The sequence below is a fragment of the Sphaeramia orbicularis genome, chromosome 3 (assembly GCF_902148855.1).
Source record: "Sphaeramia orbicularis chromosome 3, fSphaOr1.1, whole genome shotgun sequence".
NCBI lineage: Eukaryota > Metazoa > Chordata > Actinopteri > Kurtiformes > Apogonidae > Sphaeramia > Sphaeramia orbicularis.
In genome coordinates, this window is record NC_043959.1 from 37,070,426 (window position 1) to 37,096,715 (window position 26,290).

Consider the following 26,290-nt stretch of genomic DNA (forward strand, 5'->3'; position numbering starts at 1 on the left):
TAGGCCAAATATGGTATCACTGAATTAAAACGGGTTACACAGCTCTATACATTGAAACAACAAGGCTTCCTTTCACTGACATATTTGAATGACAGAATGTAGGCCAAATGAAACCTTTTCTTATTACCAAGTCTAGATTGTATTTAGGAACAGTGCCTATAAGTTCAGCATTATCAAAAAAGACTGGACCTGCACTGACCAACCATATCACAAATCATCCCAAAAATAATCTCAAGACTTTTGCCTCAAACGTAATCATCATGATGAAACACAGCTCAACTTCACTCAGATAAAATGAATGAAAACTAGAGGTTTTAGTGATCCTCTCAGATCAACAGTCCTTTCAATTGCTTGCCAGCTAAACAACCTGAGCTGCTGTAACCATGACCAGACAAGCACAGCCAGTTTAAGCTTGAGAGCTAGTTTTTCTGTATTGCCATGAGTGACGCCTTCATCCTCTCACTCATCTCCCAAACATGAGAACTGCCTCAACTTTGTCATTATCGCACGCACAAAGCAAAATCCACTCTCTGCCACAGCTTTACTCCCTCTCTCTGGCTCATCTAATTATTAATCAACCCATCATACAGCAAGAAATTAATGTTCAATGCTGTCAATCAGTCTCACATGAGATATCCACACAGATTTAGGACTTCACATTGATCGGTGGAAGCTTATTTTACTCTTATTCCTTCTGCCAAAATTGATATTACTACATCTTTACATCCCCTGTTTCCTGCAGCTCACCAGCTGGGCCAGCACTAGCTGATATTTCATTTGCTTGTGTAGGGTGTGGCTTATAGCTACACATAGCTTATAGCAGTTAAAAAACTGGGGGATGGGAGGCAGTATCTATACATCAGCACTACTCGCCTGAATATTTGCAGCAGTACCGTCTCGCATGTAAATGCAGCCTCTGTTTGCTCCTCCCATGTCTATGCTGATGACTGAGCCTGGTTTATTGTTATGACGTGCTGTAAATTCAGCTGAACTTTGAGCTTCCATCTCAGCAACCACAGGCAGAAAATGTACGCTAGTAAAAAACTGTACCAGCTTAAGAAACCTGTACATAAAAAGGGCTAAACCACTACAAGGTTCCATGGCTGTTGTGTAGGCACAACAGTTGAACACAACAGCGTATCACTTTGCTTTCTTATGTCTGAATATGGTAACAGAACGGCAGTGTAAGTAATCATGGCTTGAAAAATAGACCACTTTTTGACAAGGCTTCTTATGGATAATTAGCACTCATCAGCACCTAGACCTCTGCTAAACCAAAAAAACAAAAGAACAGCAGCAAATGTGGCCTGATGAATCCACATCTACACATAAGACAACCTTCACTGATACAAATAATCCTAAAGAAACTCCATTCTGTAGATCATTCCCTCTAGAATAGCACCAGTTGATACAGTACATGGACAGCTTACTGATTTTGTCCATGTCATAAGACTGCAACCTGTGCCAATAACAATGCGCAGATTTTACCACCACTAACTGCTTCATGATTCATCTTATGCTTAAAAAAGAAAGACAAAAAAAAAAAAAAAAATCACCACCCTCATTAAATGCCTCAGGATTAATGCAGTCAAGTTTCATATCCACGAAATCAGAGCGAATGAAATAGCAAATGTGAAACTTTGTGGCATCATTCTACATCTGCAAATCTGGATTTACGAAGACTTCGTGACATAAATCAGATTGCCCTAGGTTATGCATATTAACTAGATGCATGAGGCAAAGAGGCTGCTATGCTTTGTTCTAACAATACCAAGTGCATCTAACCTATTCTGAGTTATTTCATCTATAGAAAGCATATCTATAGATCAATTTATGCATTTTATCTTCTAACCTTTTCAGTCAAACCCATAGTGAACAGTGTAGTCTCCTACACGTGAATTTTGGTGCTTTTTTTCTCCTCATTATTCACAGTGGTGTTACAGAGCAGTAGTAACAGCTGTGTGATTACTTACCCAATCTTGGCCTTCTGCTTGGACTTGGATGACGGAACAATGCAGGCCTTCCTACAGGCTTTCTCTTTGGGCCGTGCCTTGCCGTTTCCTTTATGATCTCGGTCACGATGGGTCTTATACTGTGAGGAAGAGCTGGGGAAGCTCTCAGGACTCATAACTCTGGGGATGTTCTTTTCCCCACGCTGCCGAGCCTTTGCAATAGCCTCTGAAATTATCCTATTGGCCTTCTCCTGCTTGTCCTGTGTATTTGACTCCATCTGATGATGTGTCCTTCGCTGGGTCCTCTTCTCTGATGAGGAGCTGGATGAGGAAGAGGACGATGAGGAAGAGGAGGATGACGATGAGCTGCTCTTCATTGGGGGACTGAGGACCTGGACCTGGCTCCCAGGACCATTAGCGTTTTTTCGAGGCTGAGGAGAGTAAGAAAAACAAGAAAATTGTGGTAAGAATTTACTCACATCACATTGATCCTAAAGCTCCTACAGAAATGATGCCATCTAGCCTTCTCTGGATGACACAGAATGAAAATGATGATGCTATTTGTGTAAAAGGCGGTCTAGTCATACAAGGACTTTGACATTGACCTTTCATGAGCTGAGCGTGGTAAGGCTTTTCTATGAATTTTACACTTTTTCATTTAAGCTCACTATGAAAAGATCAACAGTAATTACTGCTTAAGATGCCTCTTTATTCACAGTCACAGAAAGGAGTAACGCTATACAAAATAACAGCGTTCTCTAGTATGAGTCCATGAGTATCATACAGCTAACACTAAGCTAACAGGCAAATAAGACGAAGAAAAAAAATACCACAATGATGGTGTGATGTGACCACTGAATCATTCATTCAGAAAAACACAACTACGAAGGCTGTGTGAACCACACAGACAGCAGAGCTTGTTGCTGTCCCATCTCACACACCGGGGGAGGGGGGTGGCCCTGTGTGGCTCTGCATCATTCTCACAACTCACCTTCATGTCTACAGTCAGACCTCTGACATGAAAAAGCCCCGTTTCCCCAAAAGAATAATTTGTCATCAGTTAGAAAGGACTCTGAAACTCCGCAAACTATGTGGCACAAACATTCACTAAGCCTGGCAAATAAAATTAATTTAGTTTAACATCAGCTCATTGAAACATGCTACATAGAAACTCAGACATAAATAATCCAGCCTCCTTGATACGTGATAATATGTGAATAATAGATGGCGTGACTGCGGTTATGCCTACATAAGCACCTTGTGGTGGGCCAAGAGCCCAGCGCAGAGGGAACCCATAAATGGATGACCTAATCTAAAAATGTGTTGCGTATGCCTACATGGCATGGCCAGTTGCTTTTTTCCCCCTCCGCTGCTATCTAAATAAAGAGAATTAGCTTCAACCTCACCAACAAAATAGGGGGAGGGAGTTGAACTGAACTAGCAATTCATTTAGCAGGAAAGGAAAACACACACTCACACACACACAAGAGCTACATTATGATTTTCACGTGTGCAATACTGCTGAGGCCATTAGGAAGAAATTTACTGGATCATGCTGGAATGTTCTCATTCAAGTTAATGGTAAAAAAAAGAGGGGGAGGGGCTGAAAGTAATGCTTAGGAGCGGAAGAACATGAGGGTACATGAAAGAAACAGCGAGGGGATGGAAAAAAAAATTGAAAACGACATTCTATCAAACAGAAAGAGAGAGAAAGAGAGGGGGAGAGAAAAGATAAAATGCACCAAAAGTGAGAGCACTGCAGCTGTGTAATACATCTATAAATAACTGAAATTACAGCCTGCCAGCACTGCAGTGATTTCAATCTCTCTAGCAGCAAGTAGTCCCATGAAAACGGTGGGGACCATTACAGCCCATCAAAAGGTAGAGTAAGCTCCATTTGGGTTGGGTAGCATTCCTCACTTATTTCCACATGTAGTAAGGTCTCTAGTGACTGACAGGCTCAACTCATGGAGGACACACACACACTCACGAACACACACACACACTCACACTCTCTCTCTCTCACACACACACACACACACACACACACTGTACATAAACTACAGCGCAAGATCACTTGGAGGGAAAAATTCACAGCGCAATGAGAGAGCAATGTGTTGAGTGAACAGACAGTGGGGGTGGGGAAAAGAAAACACTGTAAATCAAGTGTGTGCCTTGATAAGGTCTAACACGGCAAAGCAAATGAGTAAGAAGGGGAGGAAAAAAGCAGCAATGAGTTCAAGATGGCGGCAGTGCAGCATGAGCCAGTAGCAGAGGAGGTTGTTCAGTTCCTGCCGGCCCCTCCTCCTCCTCCCCCTTGTCCCTCCTCCCTCCCAGCTCTCAGAGCAGCTCACTTACCCTTCCTCTTGGCCTCTTCACTGTAGACATGGTGTTTTTTTTTTTTTCTTCCTCTTTCCTCCCCCTCTCCAACCGGCTAACAAAAGCCTTGCCCTTTCGCCGGGTTTCTTTTTTTTTCCTCTCCCCGTTGGTCGCTCACACTTTCTCTTACAAACACACTCACTCTTTCTGTTTCAACAGTCGTTTTCTCTCACTCTTCCTTTAGCCGTGTGTCCCCCCCTCCCCTCCCTCTCTCTCTCTCCTCCCCGGTCAGCTCTTCTCCTCAGGCAGTGTGAGAGCGCTGGAGCCGTTCGTCTCCTCCTCCCCCAGCGGGCAGGGCTCAAGAGGAGCGCATGGGAGCCCTCTCTCTCTCTCTCTCCCTCTCTCTCTCTCTCACCCTCGTTTGTCTCTTCACAGGGTGATGAGGGAGCAGCGCTGTGGGCGGTAGAGGAGGTGCGTGGCAGTCCAGGAAGCCCTCATTCTGCTGCTGCGTGCTGCTTCGCTGTCGTCCGGCTTCACCCAAGTCTCCCTCACTCTCTCTCTGAGCGTATGTGTCAGAGTTGCCTTCCCCTGCCTCCTCTCTCCTCCCCTCTCATTGATTCCTTTTTCCGCCTGCCTTTCGCGTGTGCTCTCGATGCCTCTCTGAGTCTTCTCCCTCTTATTTCTCGGTCTTTCTTGCTCTTTTCCGCTTTGCTGTTTTCCCTTTCTACTCGTCCTCTTCACCAGCTGGGATAAGGTAGGTTTTTCCCCCCTTTTTTTTAGGAGAAAAAAAAAAACCCAAAACAAACAAACACACACAAAAAGGCTTTTGTGTTAGCTTGTTCTCTTGTTTGGCCGGTTGTGTTTTCCTCCTTTTCCCCCACTTGTCTTTTTCCTCTTCTCCCTCGCTGCCCTCCCCTCTCCCTGGCTGAGGCGTGTATGGCGAACTCGAGACTCTGGCAGGCAGAGTGGCAGAAAATGAAAGCACAAAGCAGCAAAATGCATCAGCATGAATATTAGAGATGTCGTTAAAACCCGACTCGTTTTTCTCTCTCTCACTCACTCACTCGCTCTCTCACTCTCTCTCTCTTTGTAAGGAAGTAGGCCAGCAGATGGTGCTAGCAGTTATTACATTAACTTTCACAGCTTAACCCCCAAAGCTCTGGATTTCTCATACACCACAGATTGTGGACTTTTTTGTCGTCATGTAGGTTTCTGCCAATGATGCGCTTACTTATTTATGGAACAGCATCGACCAAAAGAAAACGGAGGAACCAATAGATAAACAAATCTTCAGAGGCTAAAAATGCATTTGTGATATAAACAGTACAGACATTTAGAATTGCACACACCAGCAGACTGTCTGCTTCCTTGCCATACAAGCCGCAGTTTCCAGAGGTCATACTGAGGGTCAAGGGTCAGCAGTGGGTCATCTGACCATGACCGAGGAGCCATGAGAAACTGGGATGAGTCCAGAATGTGCACCCTCTGTGTGCGCCAGGAGAGGAAAAGCAAGCAAGCATTTCAGGGGACTCCTGACAGCATGATACAGGGGCCATGTGCACTGGCTGGCACATGGTATTGGGAGTTTTGCAGAGACACATACCTGGCCTGAAGCCAGTACTGTACAGAGCTCTAGTGAGTAAGGCTTGAGTAATGACAGATAACTCATCAGCTTCTGAACCTGTATTTTTTAAGCCAAAACAGCTGAATGTGCTTGGTTCTCATGCAGCCACCCCCCCTTTTCCCTCTTCATGCAGCTGCGCAATATTGGTTTACATTTGTGAGCTGCCCAGGTCAACCAGTGCTGCCACCCACATACCAGCAGGGAGGGCATGCTTTGGAAGCCTTTTCAACAGAGGTGGTGAAAGCTGCATTGATGGCTAGACTCAGCCCCGTAAACAGCAAATCCTGGTGTAACAATGAGACGTCAGTATAATCACATCTGTTGTGTTAAGTTCATTTAAATACAAAATTGCTGCATTTAAATTAACACTGTATGTTGAACAAATTACCAAAATAAAAATGATATGCAAATTACTGAATGGTGTGGAAAGTCTTATTCAAAATGTGTATGAGTTTTGTGTGCACAAGAGGGGCTACAAGAGCACTAGAGGCTCTCTTCACTAGAGATTTGAGGATTTTAGCATTTTGCAATTTCTATCTTTTACAAGGATGGAGAATTGCCTCAGTGTGTGTGTATGACAAAGGCTGCTTTTACCAGAAGCAGGGATCGAATACACCTGCCAGGCAAGGCCTTGGAGTTTGGACTTAAAAGCAAACCACATGCGTACAGAGAGCTGAGCAACAGCGTCCTCCCCAAGCTAAACAAATCCACTGTCAGATAATGCCCACTAGGGAACAGCATCTTGGGTAGGCTTTGACAACACACATACACCGATCAAAAGTGCAACGGGTGTGTTTAACTCATGTACTCTGTATTACCAACATGGACCTAAAACAGTGACAACTACAGCCTGTATGATGGGTAACAAGGCAAATGATGACAGACGTGTAAGCCATAAAAGGACAAGTTTCTGTTATTTTCTCTTCATTGGCAGGTGTGTTTGTGTCAAGAGAATAAAAAGATAAGAAGAACAGCATACACATGCCTCAGTGGTCACATGGCATGAAGGTATAGCTCCTTGGCAACTGAACAGTTAATATGCAAACAGCCCTGGCAGCTCTGTATGAGGGGGAGTGGCTTCCTTTGAGGACACATGAGGGAGGGGAGGGGAGGGGAGGGGAGGAGGAGTAGGGGAGGGGAGTAGAGGAAGGGGAGGGGAGTAGCAAATCGGGTAAAAGGAACAGAGAGGGAAAAAAAACCATGTGTGCACATTTGAGGTATGGTGGCGGTAGAGGCACAGGTGTCTGTCTCTGAACAACCCATTACTTCCTCATCAAAAGAGCCTGTATTAGACCAGTCCTGCTCTCATTTTTTTTCTTTTACCACCATTTTTTATATTGAGCTCCCACTAACTCAAGATGAGGTGAATGAAAGATGAGAGCTTGCAATGTCTTGACTGAAAATAACAAGATGACTAGATCCCATCAGTGCTTTCGAGTCTGCAGCGACAAATCCACAGCGAATGTCACCCACTTGTAAATAGCAACATTATATGTGGCGCATCTTATTACCAAAATTGATGACCGCTTTGAGTAGTTTGGGATATCGATAATGACATATCAGGGTTAGTACACTTTTAAATACTTAGTATAAAACAGAGAAATCTATGTTTGGCTTAGTTAATTTCCCTACACGCCAGCATTTTTCACCCATATCTGTGTGTGCAATCAGGATTACATGTGAGCATAGGCATCAGTCTTTATCAAACCTGAGAGGTGTATTGACTAAATAAGTATCTATATTCCCCTTTAGAATTAACAGACTGTATCAAGAAAGTGCTTTGTGAAAGAAGGGTGTTTTCCCCATTGCAGGATTTGCATGTGCTTCTCAGATGTGTTTCATTTGCAGTAAGCAGAGAGACACAGACAGACAGACAGACAGACAGACAGACAGATAGATAGATCCTCATCACAGTCTTCTTCAACAGCTGCTGAACTTTAACTTGAAAACATGTCTCTGTCCGCTTTTATAGGAATGTTGTTCATCTTCTATATTAATTAAAGGTGTAAAAGAACAGATTCCTTAATGAACAAAAACTAGTGCTCGTACATACGGGTAAGCAAACATAAGGTGGGGGCAATGAGGCTGCAAAAGCTTTTCATATCAGTCAATTATAACAATTATCATAACCAATGTGAAATTGGTAATGATTTCAGGTTTAGTGGCTGAGAATTATAGTAAAGTCAAATAAAACAATAAAAGCTTGAAATTGTGTTATAACTGTAAAAATAAATAAACCCAAAGGACAAAATAAAATGCACAGAACACTATTTATTGTTAATTATTACATATAATACAAAAATAATGAATCACGATATGATATTGAATTTTATCATGATCATTTTTCGGCCCATCCCTCACTGGAAATAATTAGGAATAGAAAAAATTAGGTGCCCTAATAAGGCCTGAGGCTGCAGGCCACTGCAGACAAACTAGAGTACGGTGTGAGGCAGTGGCAGAGCTGATAAATGAAAAGAGACATGATGTACAGCAATGCTTCCTCAACCAATTAAATACTGCACCATGCACTAATGATCCTTTTCACATGGCCAAGAGGTAAAGTAGCTGGGGTTGAGAAGTGTGCCCTCTGGAGAATCTGCTTCAAGTCTGACAGAGCAGCACGCTTCTGGCCTTTATACAGCCAGGCCTATATTCCGCTGTGACCAGATACCTTTCTCTGGACATATGGAAATACTGTGCAAAGACATGAGATGATACTGGATCAATTTATTAAAACTGGCTTTACTCATGATCATGGATAAATGCTACCTGTCATTTAACTACATGTAATGATGAGCTGATTTTTGAATACAAACCACTGATGCAGCTTTGTAGTGGATTTCTTTACCTAAATGAAGGGAAAAAAGAAAGCTGGGGAGATGCCATTAATGATATCTGTTTTCCCTTCACTAACCAGCTGCTATTGGTCACATGATGATTGTACACCAACTTTAGTCTACTGTTACTAAAACGCCAGTCTAATGCTTATTAACCCAGTCACCATCAACCAAAACCATCTACTGATCTAAAATGTTTAATACCTGTTGATCCACTAATCCTATCATAACATGGAAATAATTGAGGTAAAATGCAGGTTTTCATCTTTTCATAATCATCGGAATGCAAACAGTCAGCTTCTGCAAAATTGATTCACCAGTAACACCCACATAGTCTGATAAATGGCATTGGTTGGAGACACTTGTTTTATGTTCAGTTAATAATATATATTTTTCTAAAAGTTACTTTTTCTTCAGTTTTCTCCATTTTGATATATTAAACTTTGAATTTATTCTGAGCTTTGAATGAATGAATGAAAAAATTTATTTTTGGTTTGCACATTAATCATTACACTTAGTACAATAATTATAATAAAGATAAAAACCAAAAAAAAAAAAGGAATTGGCAAGAAGCAAAAGCTTATTTTTTTTGCCTATCCTTTTCACCTGATACACTGCTTACATTAAATTAAATATATACAGCATCAAGCATTCACACTATAAAAAAAAAAAAAAAAATCAACAACCACAAAAACATATCTACCATCTCAATTCAATACTGCTAAATGATTTTAAATTTAAGTTGTTTTTTTTTTTTACTTTGTCAGAGTGAACAACTTAAATTCATCATCAGCTTTAATGAACATCAGTGAATCAAATATTGAAAAATACCTGAAATTAACTTAAAAATGCAAACTACAGAGTGTAATATTACAGTAAATGGTTATGAATCTCTTAGGAAAGTTGTATGTATGTAAAATGTAGTAAAAAAAAAAAAAATCATCTGGAAGTCGACACAAAAATAGTTCTGGGTCTTTTAAGGGTTAAAATCTGCATGAGACAAACACTGATATTTTTCTGTGTTGATTGAACCGTAAAACAAAAGTGTTGAGGATGGCTGTATACAAACACCAATAAAAATGCTTATTTACGCAGTCTCCATCCTCTCATACACACTGTAAAATACCCTGCATGAGTGATTCTGTGCAAATGCAGCAATTAGTCTACAGGATTCAACTAATTAACTGGTCCAACTATAGATGTGACATACCTCATCACATAAAGCCCAGCTGCACTCCCAAGCAACTTTCATTCAACAAGCTTCAACAAAGACTAGCTCTCTATTAAGCATTCAGCTAATTGACTGCATTCTTTAATCAAACCGAGCATAGACGGTCATTTTTACTCCTGATGAGAGGCTTTATGAGCACACACATATCCTTATGAACTGTTACAGGTGCAGTATGTTAGACCTAATTATCATTGTTCGACCGGCTTCAACATGAGAGAGAACCGAGAAAAGGCAGAGATGGACTGAGTTAAAAGAAGTCTGCACTCACATTTTTCTAAATCTAGAACTTCAGCCATAACTCAATGAAAATGCTTGAATGTTAAATGAGGAAAAAGTCCCAAGCAAGCTTAGACAAGCACACACTTCGGAAAGTTTTAAAAATCTGTTTACACTGTGTTACTTGTTCACTTACTTTGTGCAGTTTTGGAGATATGTTGAATAAAATATGTCCTGATTCACAGTTTTATCAACAGAACAGAGGTAGCTGCATATTCTGATACTGGGCACATACATATACACAAAAACACACACACACACCTCTAGTAATTAAAAAATTTCAACCTAAATTACACTTTTACGTAAATATGATATATACATTATGGCACTCAATGGCCTCTACCTTCATACACTTTGATGAGTGGATGAGTAACAAAACATCTTGTGGTTTCCAATTTTGCATTGATATTTTATGTACCAGCTCCATGTAATTTAACATCTTGTAATTGCCAGCTTCCTTATAATTTTATCAGTGTTGTATTTAATTTGAATATTTCTGAATTTCATATTTTCTCATGTGTATGTAAATTCTCAAGCCTTCTAGGGGAAGTTTTGCAAATTGCTGCAGTCTCTTTTATCAATACTAACATCCTCATACAGAAATCTGAAATACAGAGGGCAAAAAATAGTCAATAATAAAATAATAAAAGTATAATAAAAGTGTTCACATGGTTGTTTACAAGTCCTGTCATATTATTTAAGTATGTGTGGAGGTCGATCAAGAAGCAATGTATCACAATAAACTGTGTGCACAAACTAAGGTAAAAATAACAGGTAAAAAAAATCATAAATAATAATAATTAGATGAGAAGGATTTACATTAAATGAGGGAAAGAAAGAAAGAAAGAAAGAAAGAAAGAAAGAAAGAAAGAAAGAAAGAAAGAAAGAAAGAAAGAAAGAAAGAAAGAAAGAAAGAAAGAAAGAAAGAAAGAAAGAACATAGCTCACACAATGAAATTATAATAAAGTCTAATTTACTGGAAATCAAACTGGCAATTTCAAAAGTTACAGCTCTAAGCAAAAAGAGATAAACTAAATTTGTTCTGAATGTTGGATGTTAAAAGGTTTCTAGTGTTTACTTTTTATGATGTGTCTCAAACAGATTGAAAAGTTTCTTCTTGAAGGTTAGTATTTAATGGCAGCTGCTCTGACTCATGATGTGCTCCACAGGAGGTCATTCATCGGGCAATGAAGTGAAACTGAACTGGCAAAATGAGCAAGCCAGATGATGCCATTCATTAATGGGAACATCGGTAGGAACTGTGTGAGTGGAGAGAAAGTACCTTAGGGTGATTAAAAAAAAATATAGGACCAAGGGTCCTGTAGTCCAACGGCATGTTTAAAGACATTAATTGACATTCATTTGACCTTTTAAGGTCACTCAAGGTCAAAGGTCACGGCACCAAATGAAAACCCATATGTGACTTCCCATCTATTGCCAATAGTAATTATATCAATATCTTAAACTGGTTTTAAGTTATAACACTCTGAAATGTTTCCCATTACAGCCAAAACCCATGGGGATTTTTAACATTTCAAGAATTCATACAAAATTCAAAAACCAACATTTCTTAATTCTTTGAACAAATCTGGTAGACCTTGCCTCAAGGAACCTCCGCCATGAATTTTAATTGATTCTGGCAGACGATTTTGGAGAAAAAGTTTGTAGAAATCTGCACATAGATGACCTAGGGTTTGACCTTTCAGTGTCACTCAAGGTCAAAGGTCATGGCACCAAATGAAAGCCCATATGTGACTTCTTATCTATTGCCAATGGTAATTATATCAGTATCTTCAACTGTAGACCTTACCCCGAAGATGTTCCACAACAAATATCAAGTCATTCTGACTGACCGTTCCGGAGAAGAAGATTCTTGAAAAATTGTTTATGGATGGACAACAACTGATACTAACAGTCCATCGGACCCTTCAGTCCGTTGGAGTAAAAAAGAAAGCCAGGCAGAGACGGAGACAGAAGCAGAGGGAGGGATGAGGGTGAAAGGAATGGAGGATGGGTTTACTGCCAGCCCCTCACAACGCCTTCATTATAGAAGGAGCAGGGCCTACGTCTGTCTACAGGCAACCATGCACATGTGGTTCACCTGCAGCTGTCAGGATCTGATTAGTGCTCTGTTGTTCGTGACTGATTAGTTCAAAAGAATGCATCTTTTCAGTTCAGTTGAGCTCTTTGACAATTGGAAGCAAACCTGCAGGTGAGTGAGCATATCGCTGTGAACAGGATTCATCTGCTGCTCTATGAACAGGTGGCTGAGGACAGTCTCAGATCATTTCACTGCGAGGGAACAGTGCATATTCAGGGCTTCATTCACTGAATTCACTACACACTGAATATGAGCTGAGTTACAGTCTGAATTATAGTAGCTCATATTGCTGGAAATATGCCCGGCAAGTTCAGGAGAAATGTTGAACTGTAGATCAGTTAAAGAAAAATTACAATGAAAAGCAGCTCTCATTTCTGACATCCAGTGAGGAAACAATATCTAGCATTATAAAAAAAAAAATTAAAAAAAAAGAGTTCAGCATGTTTGTCAAAATAACATCACTTCTAGTTACAGAAGCAGGGGATTTTGAAAAGTACAGTGTGTCTGAGATAAATGAGTGGAACTATGTAGAGATCAGGTCAAGTACTGAATGATTGTGTGAATGGACCTTTTTATTGATTCTAAGGAATCCGTACACTGAAAAGAAGTGCTGTGCACATCACGAAATCAGATGAAGTAAGGTTTTTCCTGCTCTGATTGCTAGTGCAAGACAACTGTCTGTGAAAACAACCTCACAGGTACACAGGCTTTCTTCCAACAAGACAGATATTATAATAAAATGTATCTTTACCTCTTTTATATGATAATAAGCGCTGGCCAATACATCACATTTTCATTGTTACTGCAATGTGAACATACATGATAAAAATGTGGTACTAAAACACAATGACTAAGAAATATTCTTATCTTTGCATGTATCACACCTTCACACTCAGTGTTGGACATATCAAAGGCAGCCCTGGATGCAAGGCCCAGGCTTTCAAACCACTTTCTCACCACACTAGAAAAGTACCCTCAGATTAAAGCATGAATTTGGTGACACCTCTAAGGTTAATTTGTTTATTTATCACAAGTCACGCTGTCAGTATGCAACAATGCCTAATGAACAGCCCTAATCACAATTACATTATTTACAAAAAAGAAAACACACATAATTACTGTTTGTCAGTAAGAGGGTAAGAAGGCTACTGTTAAAGATGTTGTGTTTTCTGTTTCATATTTGTCAAAAAAATAAATAAATACATAAATAATAACATACATTAATAAGTCATGATTAAATACAGATCCATCATGTGACAGTAAAATTATTGTTTTTATTTATGTATCAATTTTTATTGAAACATTTGCCCTATTAGAATTACTTGTACTTATTTTGGGCAACAATAAGCCTTTTTTGTTGTGGTCTACAGCTTAGGTTAGATTGTTATGAATGTGCTTAAATTACCTCTCTGCCTTCATCCCCTAACATTTTTCACTAAAGCTCTCAAAATAAAGTATCGAGAGGCCAAATATTTCCTTTAAATCTTATTATGAATATAATCCGAGTCTGTCTTGAGCATAGTGATCAGGGTGCCCAATACGTTAAATCAGATCGACCGGTAGGTTGTCAAGGTGTGTATCATCCCTATGGTGTTCAACACTTTGACATACAGACAGAGAGCTCCTCTCTTCTAACACAGCGTCACCATACATCATAAAATGTGTGGTTACCAATTAGGGATGTAAACAATTAATCGACTATCAATTAATTGTCGATAAGAATTTGCTCGATTAAATTATTATTGGTTAATTGCCCTTGTCCACCTGTCCACACCTGTCCAAAGGCTGCTGGTTAGTCTGCGCTGTGATGCCGCGGCTGGGATAGCCAGTCATAAAACCAGATCATGGCGTTGATGAGTTAGAATGGCTTTATGGATATGGTGGGGCGAAACACAGACCGGCCCATCTGTTTGTGGGAGCGGTGCACCCCCACCTAAATACATGCACAAATGCAGGGTTTGTATCAGAGCATTTTCCCTGGAGGTTGGTATTGTCCACAGTCAGTGAGACAGAAGCTGAAAACATCCTCCAGGCTCCTGATCTGAGACACAGGTATGTCGAACATTATGTCCTGCGGTCACCCCGGTGGTCATGGGAAAAAGTGTGTGTGGGGGGGCAAATTAAAGTTTGCAAATCTTCAGGGGGTAGGGAAAAGATAAATGAACAAAAAGTTTCACTTATACTTGTGCGGGAGCACGGACTGCACTGCCCCATAACCCCATAGTATTGTAAGTAGGACGGAAAGTGACGCACACACGTGTGTAGTTAACAACCAACACGCACGCATCCCCCAGCCCACGTGCAGCCGAGTAACCCCACCACCACCACCACCAACAAAACGCAAGGGTGTGCATCCCCCCACCCACCGACGAAACGCACGTGTACCCCCCCATTACACACCACCACATCAACAGATGAATTCCACAAGAAACACTGTTTGTATCCAATGGTTCAATAAATCAATCATTAAGGAATATGACATGCTTTTTTCATGAAGTATATAAACAATATTTAGTTTTTATTCTTATAGACCAGGGGTGCCCAACCCTGGTCCTCGAGGGCTACTATCCTGCATGTTTTAGATGTATCCCTCTCCCAGCACACCTGACGGTCATTATCAGGCTTCTGCAGAGCCTGATGATAGGCCTATCATTTGAATCAGGTGGGTTGGAAGAGGGATACATCTAAAACATGCAGGATAGTAGCCCTCGAGGACCGGAGTTGGGCACCCCTGTTATAGACCATATTGAAAGAGAAATTCGGGTTCTCAGGAAAATCGTCACTTATCAATTAATCGTTAATCGATCGATAAGGTCAACCAACTAATGATTAATGGATTAATCGATAATTTGCAACCCTATTACCGATGTAATCTACTGCAAACTCCAGCAATCTAAGCCCTGTCCATACGAAGACTGTTTCGATTGTATCTGCAAAAACAAAAGTTTTATATCGGATAGACCTTTCATCCACACAAAACCGGCGTTTTCAGTCACTAAAACCGCAACTTTTTGAAACTTGGTTCCAGAGTGGATACATTTGGAAACGCCGGTTTCCGTCTTCATCTATACGACCGAACCTCAACTTTTCTAAAATGATGATGACGTAACCCCACCTCTCTAACCTTTCACCCCAGAGGTAAGACCCCCCTTCACACCAACAACAATGGCGGACCACAGAGTAGTGCTCGTACTACAACAGCTATTAGCTTATTAGAAATACAGAACCCAAATCTTTGGCTACTCTTTCATTACAATGAGCAACAAACAACCATAGCTAACAATATTCCAACATGCTCTTGGATCTACCGTGGAGAGGGGCAACCAGGAGGGAATATTGGATCAGACCCGGTAGAACCAAGCAAGCTTTATACGCATGCTCCACATCATCTTCTCTGTTTTTTGCGAGAGCATTACAACAGCACATACAGACCTGGTATTTGTACTACATCATTTTCAGTTATTTTCTTGTGGTTTCATGTGGATGCAGATATCTCCAGAAATGACTCCATGTTTACGGAGCACTTTTTTGAAAACACCAAAGAAAAAGATTGCATAGGAAAAGATGCAGGTTCATGTGGACATGGCCTAAATGAACTAGTTAACATCCAACTTATATCTACTAACAAAGGGCTATAAAGATGAGTGAGAGAGCTGGGCCAAGTAAGAAAGCAAAAATTTACCACTTACATGTGGAAAGGGAGGAAGACGATTTTTCATTTTGTCATATTCTAAGTGTGTTTGCCTGATCTGTCAATCTATCATTGCTCTTCCAAAGGAGGGTAATGTGGAGAGGCAATTTAGAACTGATCATAAAAACTACTCTGAAAAGTAAGGTGAGAAACAGTAAGGTGAGGGAACTAAAAGTCACTGTTAATCCGACAGCAGTCACCTCTCCCATATAAAGATTATTAAGGCCAAATACATTTCAGTCATGACTGACGGTAATTGGAAATCTGCTTGAGGCTAAATATGAAGTAAATATATGTATTTATCAATTTTTAGTGTAGGTAGATCATTTTGATTAATTTTAGAAGTAGCTCACAAGCTGAAACAATATAGGCCCCTCTGCCCTAGATAGATCAGTACGTTGATAGATCAATACATAGCTCCATTTTAATCACAAACCCTGCCAGCTATCACTCATTATGCCATTAAACTGGGGAATCATGGACTCGTATGGAACAGCACTTTCAAGAACCATATGGTTTGCAAGAGGCCATAGTTCATAAACAGTAATGATAAGATGCACTACGCAACATAAACATAAATAAGATGACACTAAAACTGCTGTTGCACAATACTTTGCAATAATGTCACAGAAATAAATACACTTAATTTTAGCTTTTGACATAGGTTCTCTGAAACTTAAACCAGTCTTTACCTGTTCTATCATCCATTTATGTTCTGAGGTGACACAGGTTCCTTCACATTTTCAGGCATAATCTCAAAATTATTCCATGACCATTAAAGGACCATTAATCTGAATCAAAATTGCCACAATTTTACATAAAACACATTTAAAAAGACGGACTTAAATTAACAGAAGTGTATGGAGGTAATCTTCATAGTCGGATCTATTTAAGTTCTAAAAAGGCAAATGTGAACTCAGATGATTGAATTTTAGATGATTGAAGAGCTGCGAAATGCTTCAACAAAGCCTGACAAGCTTTCAAGCATCAGAAAAAACTGAACACAAACAGCAATATGAACTTAAAAAAAAACAACAAAAACAAACAAAAAAAAAGATTTATCAAAAATAATCCTTGTCCAATTGGTGATATATCTGTTGAGACAAGCTGTGGTATATTCTAGTGAATTAATGTGCTATGTATGGAATCGTCCTGATTTATTGTCAGCTGTTTAGCACAAGGAAGGTTGTGTACATTGCTTGTACAAGATTATGAAAACAGAAAGCACTGACACAATCATATATACTTTCACTGATACATTCAAGTAAGTTTTTAGTCTGTTCCTCTCTCTTTTTAATAGAATTTCATTTTTACAAAACTCTACGTGATTTTCCTGAATGATATCACTTTTAAGATTCCACATTTTTCATAACCACGGGAATCCTGTGGTACCGACATCCTCCATTCTCTACGGTGAACCTTCCTACTGTAAACAGTTGAAAGAGCAAGTAAATAAATTACCCCGTCATAAGAAATTACAAGCACAACACTCAAACAAAGTCTCAACTTACAACGTCGGTGTCCATGACAACTTGCTAATAACTTCCTACTGACAGAAACCTGTTTGCTCAAGTTACAAATCAGTAACCAGAAAGCCAACCGCCATCTCTTTAGACAATGAGCCTGACATTAAATTCTTTCAAAGTCAAACTATGTGGTAGGAACACCATAAACAAGATGCATAAAGAAGAACTAAAATAATCCAGCCCATTATGTTTGGTAGTTTGATTGTAGCTACATTTATTTGAGCTTTATTTCATAGAAAGGTCTTATTATTAGCTGAAGTTATTGACAGATCTTTAGTCTCTGCTTTATACTACGAGACGACAACCATTGTGTCAGCTGTAAACACAAGGGCAAAGGGGTCATTTTCACTGTATGGCTCGTCTTATTTCCTCTGTTAGACCTTACACTGAGGTTTATGTACGGCACGAGGATTTGATGTGTTCCTCATCAAAGTTTTAAGTTTCTTAGAACCCAGACGCTGTGGCAATGTAGTCTTCCTGCTTTCTTGCCGTATCAATCAAAGGTTAAAGTGAGTTCAGCAGGGTTATCTCACATCACAACCAAAAGACTTAGCATTCCAGCCACACAGCACACACATAAAGAGAATGAAACGTCCACATCTGACAACACCCACAAACTCACAACCCACTGAAGAAAAAATCTAAACCATTTAGTGACTGGATGAGGAGGCGACAAAGAAGAAATGAAAGCAAAGTGGAATAAAGGAGCATAATTTAAATTCAGACCTACTGTGCAGTTTGGGCTGGCAATGTTCCCACATGCTCCTGACACACTCAACCCAAGTACAACTCCCTCCTCCCTCTTCTCTCTCAGCCCCCCCCCCCCCCCCCCCCCCCCCCGCCTTCCACTGAGCCCTCCCCTTCCGGCGACAGCAAAGACCGCCTAACTTCCTGTTTACCTCTGACCCTTAGCCATCCCCCGCCCTTATCTGGCAGGCCTCCAAACAGACAGGCCAATGACGCCGGATGCTAAGAGACAGCACACTTGACAGAGCGGGCGGGTGAGGGAGGGAGAGGGAGAGGGAGAGAGAGAGAGAGAGAGAGAGAGAGAGAGAGAGAGAGAGACGTGGAGACAGAGAGGGTTGTGTGTGTGGATGTTGGGGGAGGTGATCAGTAAAGTGTGTGAATGAGACAGCCTATCAGCATGTGGAAACAGAAGCAGCAGGTTTCCCAGGGGTGTGTATGTGCATGTGTGTGGTGCATGCGGGTAAGTGGGGTGAGGGCCGGGGTGTTGCACAGTATCAAATTTCAGGGCTGACTATGGTACTGCCTGCCCTGTCTGGTCGGCTTGTTGGCTGGGAGTTATATAAACCTCAGGAAGGTCAGGAGGAAGCAACAAAGCTAGCATGTCACGCGTACATTCAGCAACCTTGCTCGCAAGCAGCACACAACCTACTCTCAGTTGCTTTGTGGCGACACAGCTCAGAGGCCAAGGCAGTGTGGAGAGGGGCAAGCAGCGATTCCCTGCCAGATAATAAATCTAACGCAGCGATGCAAGCAAGCAGGATAGAGGCACCTGCTCAGTGTCACGGCACGGGAGGGGGCTGTGGTGGCTATAGACTCATCAGTATCCATCAGTCTCCACTTCCATCTCTGTTTCTGTTCTACTCAGCAGTGGAGCCATTTACATCCAGGTCTGATAAAGCTGAAGCTGAGTAAAGCATTTTGATCATCAAGAATACAGATGAATTAAAATGCAGTAAGGCCGACACACAGGAAACTTCTATCTTTCCATCCATCAGTTTGGAATATTTAGTCTGTTTTTTTTAAGTATCCCATAAAATCTTATTATTGACCAGCTGTGTATCTCTCTAATAAGATGGATCTTGATTGACTTTACTGAGAGCTAAAGACTAAAACCTTCCCCCTAGTGAGAAAAAAACAAAACAAAAAAAAAAGTATTACAGTGTGGAGCTGCACAATATATTGTTTGAGCATCGTCATCGCAATGTACGTGTGCGCAATAGTCACATCGCAGGTCCTGCAATGTAGGATGCAAATGAACTCAATGTGTTTTCATCTAATTTTAAGGGTACCTGACACACACTGTGCACAGTGATCCACCAATCATGATCGTTCTTAATCAGTTTGGAGTGAGTCGCTGGTAATAACATTGAAAAATGTGCAACGAACAAGAGAAAATCACCGTGAATGAAGACTTGGTGCCAAAAAGAAAAGCAACGTCAGTTATCTGGAATTATTTCAGCTACAAGAAGGATGATATTGAAACACGTGTTCTGTGTCGACAGTGTCTTGCACCTGTTGCCACAACGAGAGGAAACACAACTGATTTGTTTGACCATTTACGTCAACACCACACAGCTATTATATCTTATTGAGTATTTTTTCATATTGCAATATATATATATATCACAGGGTTAAAAAAAAAATTTGCAAAGTCAGTTTATTCCAATATCATGCAGCCCTATTACAATGGCAATATCTTGGATTCTAACATTTGCACATATGTTTGTCAGTTTAAAAGATGATTTTACAAGTCAAGACAGTTGGTGTTCGTTATAAAACTGTTGAAGTGCCATACATCTGAATTCTGTGGATGCGACTTCATTGTAACTTTCACTGTCCACATTCTGTTCCAACTTGCCGAAGCTGTTCAACATGAGCAGAATGCAGTGATTTTCACTTCTTTTAATACTATTTTACCTTTCTGAGACAAAATAAGCCCAGATAAGTGCCATAATGATGATGTGTATCACCAGTAAGAGATGAGAGATATGGTCCACAGAACCATGTCACACAAAATTAGATGTTAAGTTATTATTTTTTTCATAAACTGTGACTTTCTTGACTTGTAAAATTTTCTCTTATACTGTTGAACATCATATGTGAAAACTGCAGCACAATTTGAACAGGATGAAAAAATAAACAAATTGGCTCTTGTCACTGACCGCTTCTCATTATTTTTTCCAAAGTTATCTCCCATGGAATATACTGTAAGGGGTGGGACTTTAACTCTTTAATATGTATTTCATTCACTGTAATACTTTGAAATCCCACCATGAAAACTGATATGAAAAATATTTGGATATTACAATAGTCGCTTTTCCATTGACCCTCAAATTGCACGAATATAACGTGCGCATAAAAATTTACCTAATGGAAAAACGACGATTTCGCCAAAACTCTTGTTTTTTGATTAAAAGTTTTTGCACTGGCAAGAGGTGGTTTTTTGGGCAAAGTGCAATGGTATATCATGCAAAACTGCAAAGGAAAGACCTTTTTTTAAGTTTTAAAAGAAACATGGCATGGTATGTGTGGACACACCAGGAAACCGAATAATTTTTAAATTTAATTTAGTACGAGATAAAGGGGTAATAGATAATAATGAATATATCTGTAAATCGATATCTACCTTCGTCGCCATGATGATGGCATGACTTCTTATGTCAACTCACGATAATAAATAAAGAAATCATCGCATTTGTGATTTAATGGAAAAACCGACATTACACACTTCTGGGTTTTTTTGACATTTAGTAAATATCGGTAAAATTTTGTGCATGTATCCAACGGAAAAGTGGCTAGCGCTGCACTAACTGGTTGCATTCAAATATCTTTGTGTTAAAAGTAGTATATGTTAACCCACTACTCTTGACCACACAGATGAGCCTGTCATTAAGAAGAACGGCTTCATATTTCTGATTTATAATGTGCTGCAGTAATAAATTTATTTCGTAACACACAGTAAAATCAAAAATGTCCACATGAATTACACATTGATTCACATTGCGTAGTGAAATTAAATAATATATAATGTAATGCAGAAGTGTCAAGTAATGAAGTACAAATACTTTGTTACCTTACTTAAGTAGAAATTTTGGCTATCTATACTTTGCTGGAGTAATTATTTTTCAGCGAACTTTTTACTTCTACTCCTTACATTTTCACACAATTATCAGTACTTTCTACTCCTTACATTTTAAAAAATAGCTTCATTACTCCATTTAATTTCATCTTATTTTCATTCCGGCTTGTCATTGTTCAAAAAAAAAAAAACCCAGATAACTCGCGCTATCCGTATAGAGCAAATTTGATTGTGGTTAGATGAGAAGTATAAACATATACCATTCTGACACACTATTGGTTTGTATGCGATCCATCGCACCTGCACATGACACAAATCATGTCACGCTCCAGCAAGGACATAGGTAGTGAATTATAGGCCCCTGTGGAGTGACAAGCTTTTGGCCTAATGGCATTTTTTTCCCCTTACATTTACTTTTATACTTTAAGTAGTTTTGAAACCAGTAGTTTTACACTTTTACTTGAGTGAAAAGAGTTGATATTTCCACTTCTACAGAAGTCTTTTTAAACCCTAGTATCTATACTTCTACCTGAGTAATGAATGTGAATACTTTGGACACTTCTGATGTAATGTGGGACACATAGGTATATGCAATGGTCACTGATTTTTTTTGTTATGAGTTGTACAAAGCTCATGAGAATCACCCATGTTACAGATGCATTCTTTGGTCACTTTGCCTCCCACTAACCTGTTTTTGTGCAATGAACCTTGTGTTAGTTCTGAACTGAAGGACGGCTCATGTACTAATAAGGGTGACGATCACCTTTCACTTTGAGTCTGTCAGGAAAGGACAATTTGCATGAGCTCTTGCTGCACCACAATTCTCAAAAACCAGTTTTCTTTTGGCCTCTGGGGCTTACTTTGACTTTTACCCGAATACAAACTCATCAGACTTAAAGTCTTAAAACACTGTGTCCCAAACGTTTCCAGCTTAAAATGTAAAAGATATACATTATGCAAGCTGTGTCTCATCGGGATCCAAATTTACAATAATTATGCAATGAATTACGTGTATGTGTGTGTGTGTGTATATATATATATATATATATATATATATATATATATATATATATATACATATACATATATATATATATATATATATATATACACACACACACACACACACACACACACACATATATATAAAGTTTAATCTTGATGTCTCTTTTATGTCATTATCTCCTCACTACATCTCTAACATCTGATGCTACTCCTCTACTTTTTCACATGCTGCAGTTGCTGCAAACATTTATAAAGTTCCACAGAAAACTTCTTCTTCTACCTTAATTAGAAAATTAATTCACACATTATTCATATGTATTTTACTCTGAAATTTAGTGACCCAATAACTACAGCTTCAAAACCCAATCTGGGAGAGGCAGCTGTAAAATATTGTAATTGTAGTATAAATATTCCTAAGCAATGTGTAAGCTGTATTGTCAATACTGTTAATGTCTTGCTTCTTAACTTATTTATATTTTTATTTATTTTTAGATTTCTATTTTTGTTTTTACTGTAATTTTTACTTCATTTCGCTTCCCTTAAATTGCTGCAACAGAGGTAATTTCCCCATTGCGGGACTAAGCTTATCTTATCTTAAGAGTTCTGACATTATGTTCAAGATGTCACTGTGTTGTATTGCGAGATGTGCAGTGAATTTATTCACAGCCATGAGTTGCTGTGTCCCTGTAAATTTAAGAATGAGTATTTCTTCTAGTCTGGTGAGTTTGAGTATGAAGGTTATGAAAGTATAAAGTTACTCTGATTTGTTGTTAAGTGTGTCATTTGTAGATTCATGTTTCAGTGTTAACGGTGGCATTTATCATCATGTTTGAATTATTAAAAAAACATATTTTAGTGCAGCTACAGACAACACAAACCGTACAGAAAACAGAGGTGATTTGTGGTTTTACTGAGGTTGTCTTCTGTCTTAAAATAGAGCAAAAAGATCAATAATGTAAACTATTGGCTGACACAGCAGATGAAGATTATAAAATAGTGTTATTTTGACTGACTGAGTTTTTGTTTGACAGAGAAAACCAGATTAAAGTTGTGAATATCAGTCATTATCTGATGTCTGCATTTGTGCCGTAGAATATCTAGCAGCTCACTGGTATTTTTCAGACCTACTGGAGGGTTAACTAAGTGAGTAACTTGCTGTTCAAATTTTGTCATTTTCAGCCACTGTGGAAAAGTGAAGTAACATAACATGGCATCTTATCATTTAACCTGGACCAAGAGGAAAGAGTTGCAAAAGGAGGGAATCTACTTTCAAACTCTGACATTTTTTCCCTGGTTTTGGCTCATGTAGCTTTAAAGAGACATTTATTCAGTTTGACATTTCTGCTCTCACACAGAGTAGTGAGTGCAGCACCGAATGAACAATGTTGATTTAATTATTTTATCATACGGCGTTTGGGCTCTACAGTGCCTGACAGTGTGCCACACTTTTTAGGTGGTGTTACAGTTCCATTTTGTACGGTATTAACAACCTCTTTTAAACATTAACTTGTCTTGCCGTCAACAGCATGGCTATGACAGTTAGCTACCTTTATTTCAACTCACCAAATCCAAAATTGCTGGTATTTCCAATGAAGACTACATATGCCACAGCTGTGTGTGATTTAAAAAACACTTTCTCTCTCATGTTTCACCAGCATATATTGCTTTTCACAAGCTTAGTGAAGATGTGACCAAAACAACATACCCGTTAAATGAATTGGCTGTTTTTGTGTCACTTGTAACACACTCCAGTATCAAGGGATATGATGTTCTGTTTATTAGCCAGGGTGGCAGGACACGTGGGAGATTTTCTTGCAAACCAGCTTTGTGTATGTCATGTACTTTTTCATAGCAGCTCAGAATTAACAAAGTTATTAAACATCCTATCAAACAATTTTCTTATTGCGAATTATAAACTGTTTGCAAGTTACATAAAGATATACACTATGCCATTGTGTAATACATTTTAATTGTTGAATATTAATTGTTGATTCATTGTTTTTCAAGATCAGATATTTTTCAGTTTCATATTACTTGTTATTGAGAAAACTGGGTTTTGTTGTCATTGATTTAAATACAGCTTATGCTTTTTATTAAATTCTTTCTATTAAATTTGGAAAGCAAATTTGTCATGTGTCCCATGCTAGATTTCAGCCTCACATTTTGCACATAAAAATCACAGATGTTTTTAAAAGTCATATTTATGAAAAATGTTAAATATTTTATTTCTTTGTAACCACAGTCTAATAATTTCCATGCTGTAAGTTGTGGTCTACCACAAAGTAATGTACTGTGTTACATTAGATTTAGCAATTATTTTGTCTCCCACTCCATCATGAGATCTATCAGATCTGAGAGCCATTCTTGAATCCTTATCATTCACAGCATAATGACCCCCTGCTGTTTCACATCAGTGCACCTAAGCATAAAAAACACCTGTAAGCTCAATGGATGTCTCACTAGCGGGTTTGACATCTATAAGCTTAAATTACCCCCTCAGAGGAAGCCGCTAGCAATCTTGAATACTCCACAAATGATTCATGAAACATGTTGGAGGTATAAACATATTGGTTCAATGAAATTAGATGCATAACAGCACCTAAAACATTATTTGCTCAATTTCAACTCCATGTACAACAACCAGTGAGAACAATTCAATCCTGCTCAACTGCTCATCACAGCTGTAGCTGACCATTACAACCACTGGAAATCCTAATTAGCCACATCCACTGCGGGGGAGTGAAGAGTGGGCAGCTATCCCCTGATGCCTTGCCTGTTCAGCAAACACACTATCAGCAGGCTCTTCACACATCGGTGAACATGAATAGCACAGTCAGCCTGTAAGCATCAACACAGGGCTGGATGTTGACACAGACAGGGAGAGGCTTGTTTGTATGGCTCTGGTTCATGCCCTTATTTCAATCAAGGACCTTTGCAGATGGACAAATGGCCTGGGTGGATGAGCCTGGTTTAAGCAGACCACCGATTTTACTGTCGCCTGTTGCTTGTAGTGGAAGCCGCATTCAGCTCACAGTCGCATTTTGACTCATACGCATAGATTTAGTTTCAGAACTGGGGGCAGAATGAAGCCATGGGGTCAGCTGCCATCAAGAAGTATTTAGAGAAATTTAAATGGGTTACTCAGATTAGAAAAAAAAATAGCAAATGATACTGACTTTGCTGTGATAGGATAAAATTCCCCAAGGGGGGTCTGGTAAGACAAAGCCAAAAAACACTCCTGTTTTATCGGTGCCAATTAGAAACACTGTGCTTTGCTCACCATGTTGGTATAAAAAGTAATCTGCTCATTTCTGATGTGTAATATTCCTTATTTATTAGGAAAACATATGTTTTTGAAATAACATTGTTAGGTTGTAATATAAAGTACATCTTTTTCAAGAGTACAGGCCATGATATAACATCTGCTGTTTTTGCTGCTGGTCATGTGTCACTTGTGGGCCACGGAGCTCTCTGGATGCTGCTAAGTTACTAGCCAACTGAGGTCCAGGAACTGCCTCAAGCCTGTTACAGCCAGCTAATGCATTCTCCCAACCTCCCCCTCTGCTTCTCTTCTGTCTCTCTCATGCTCTTCCTCTGTCTCTTTCTCTCCTTTTCTTTCCTAAGCGGTCCTTTTTCCATGAGATACTGCTTTCTCCATCTCCCCAACCCCCCTCCCCCTGCTTGAAGTGCTAACCACTCTCCTTCACCATGCTCTTTTTCTCTCGCCCGCCCTCTCACTCACTCACACGTGCACACATACACACATACAGACACACAGAAACTGTGGCAGCTACCACAACAGCATGCAACCTCCCCCACACTCCAGCGAGGCAGTGAGCAAGTGCCTCTGGCTTGCCCTGACCCACATCTTGATATAGCCCTAAGTATGCTTACAGCTAAGT

General features: G+C 39.5%; 1 protein-coding gene across 8 annotated transcripts in view; it reads right to left on the reverse strand.

Annotated features, from left to right (window-relative positions):
• chd9 (chromodomain helicase DNA binding protein 9) overlaps nt 1-26,290 on the reverse strand; it is a 71,938-nt gene that overhangs the window by 39,560 nt on the left and 6,088 nt on the right. For 5 of the 8 annotated variants that reach the window (XM_030129551.1, XM_030129566.1, XM_030129558.1 and 2 more), the window contains exon 3: nt 1,974-2,383. In XM_030129551.1, coding sequence (XP_029985411.1) covers nt 1,974-2,383 — 410 coding nt within the window. Of the gene's footprint in view, nt 1-1,973; nt 2,384-4,310; nt 4,479-18,283; nt 18,342-26,290 lie in introns of those variants that run through there. The other 3 variants (XM_030129587.1, XM_030129579.1, XM_030129574.1) reach the window with 3 other exon arrangements.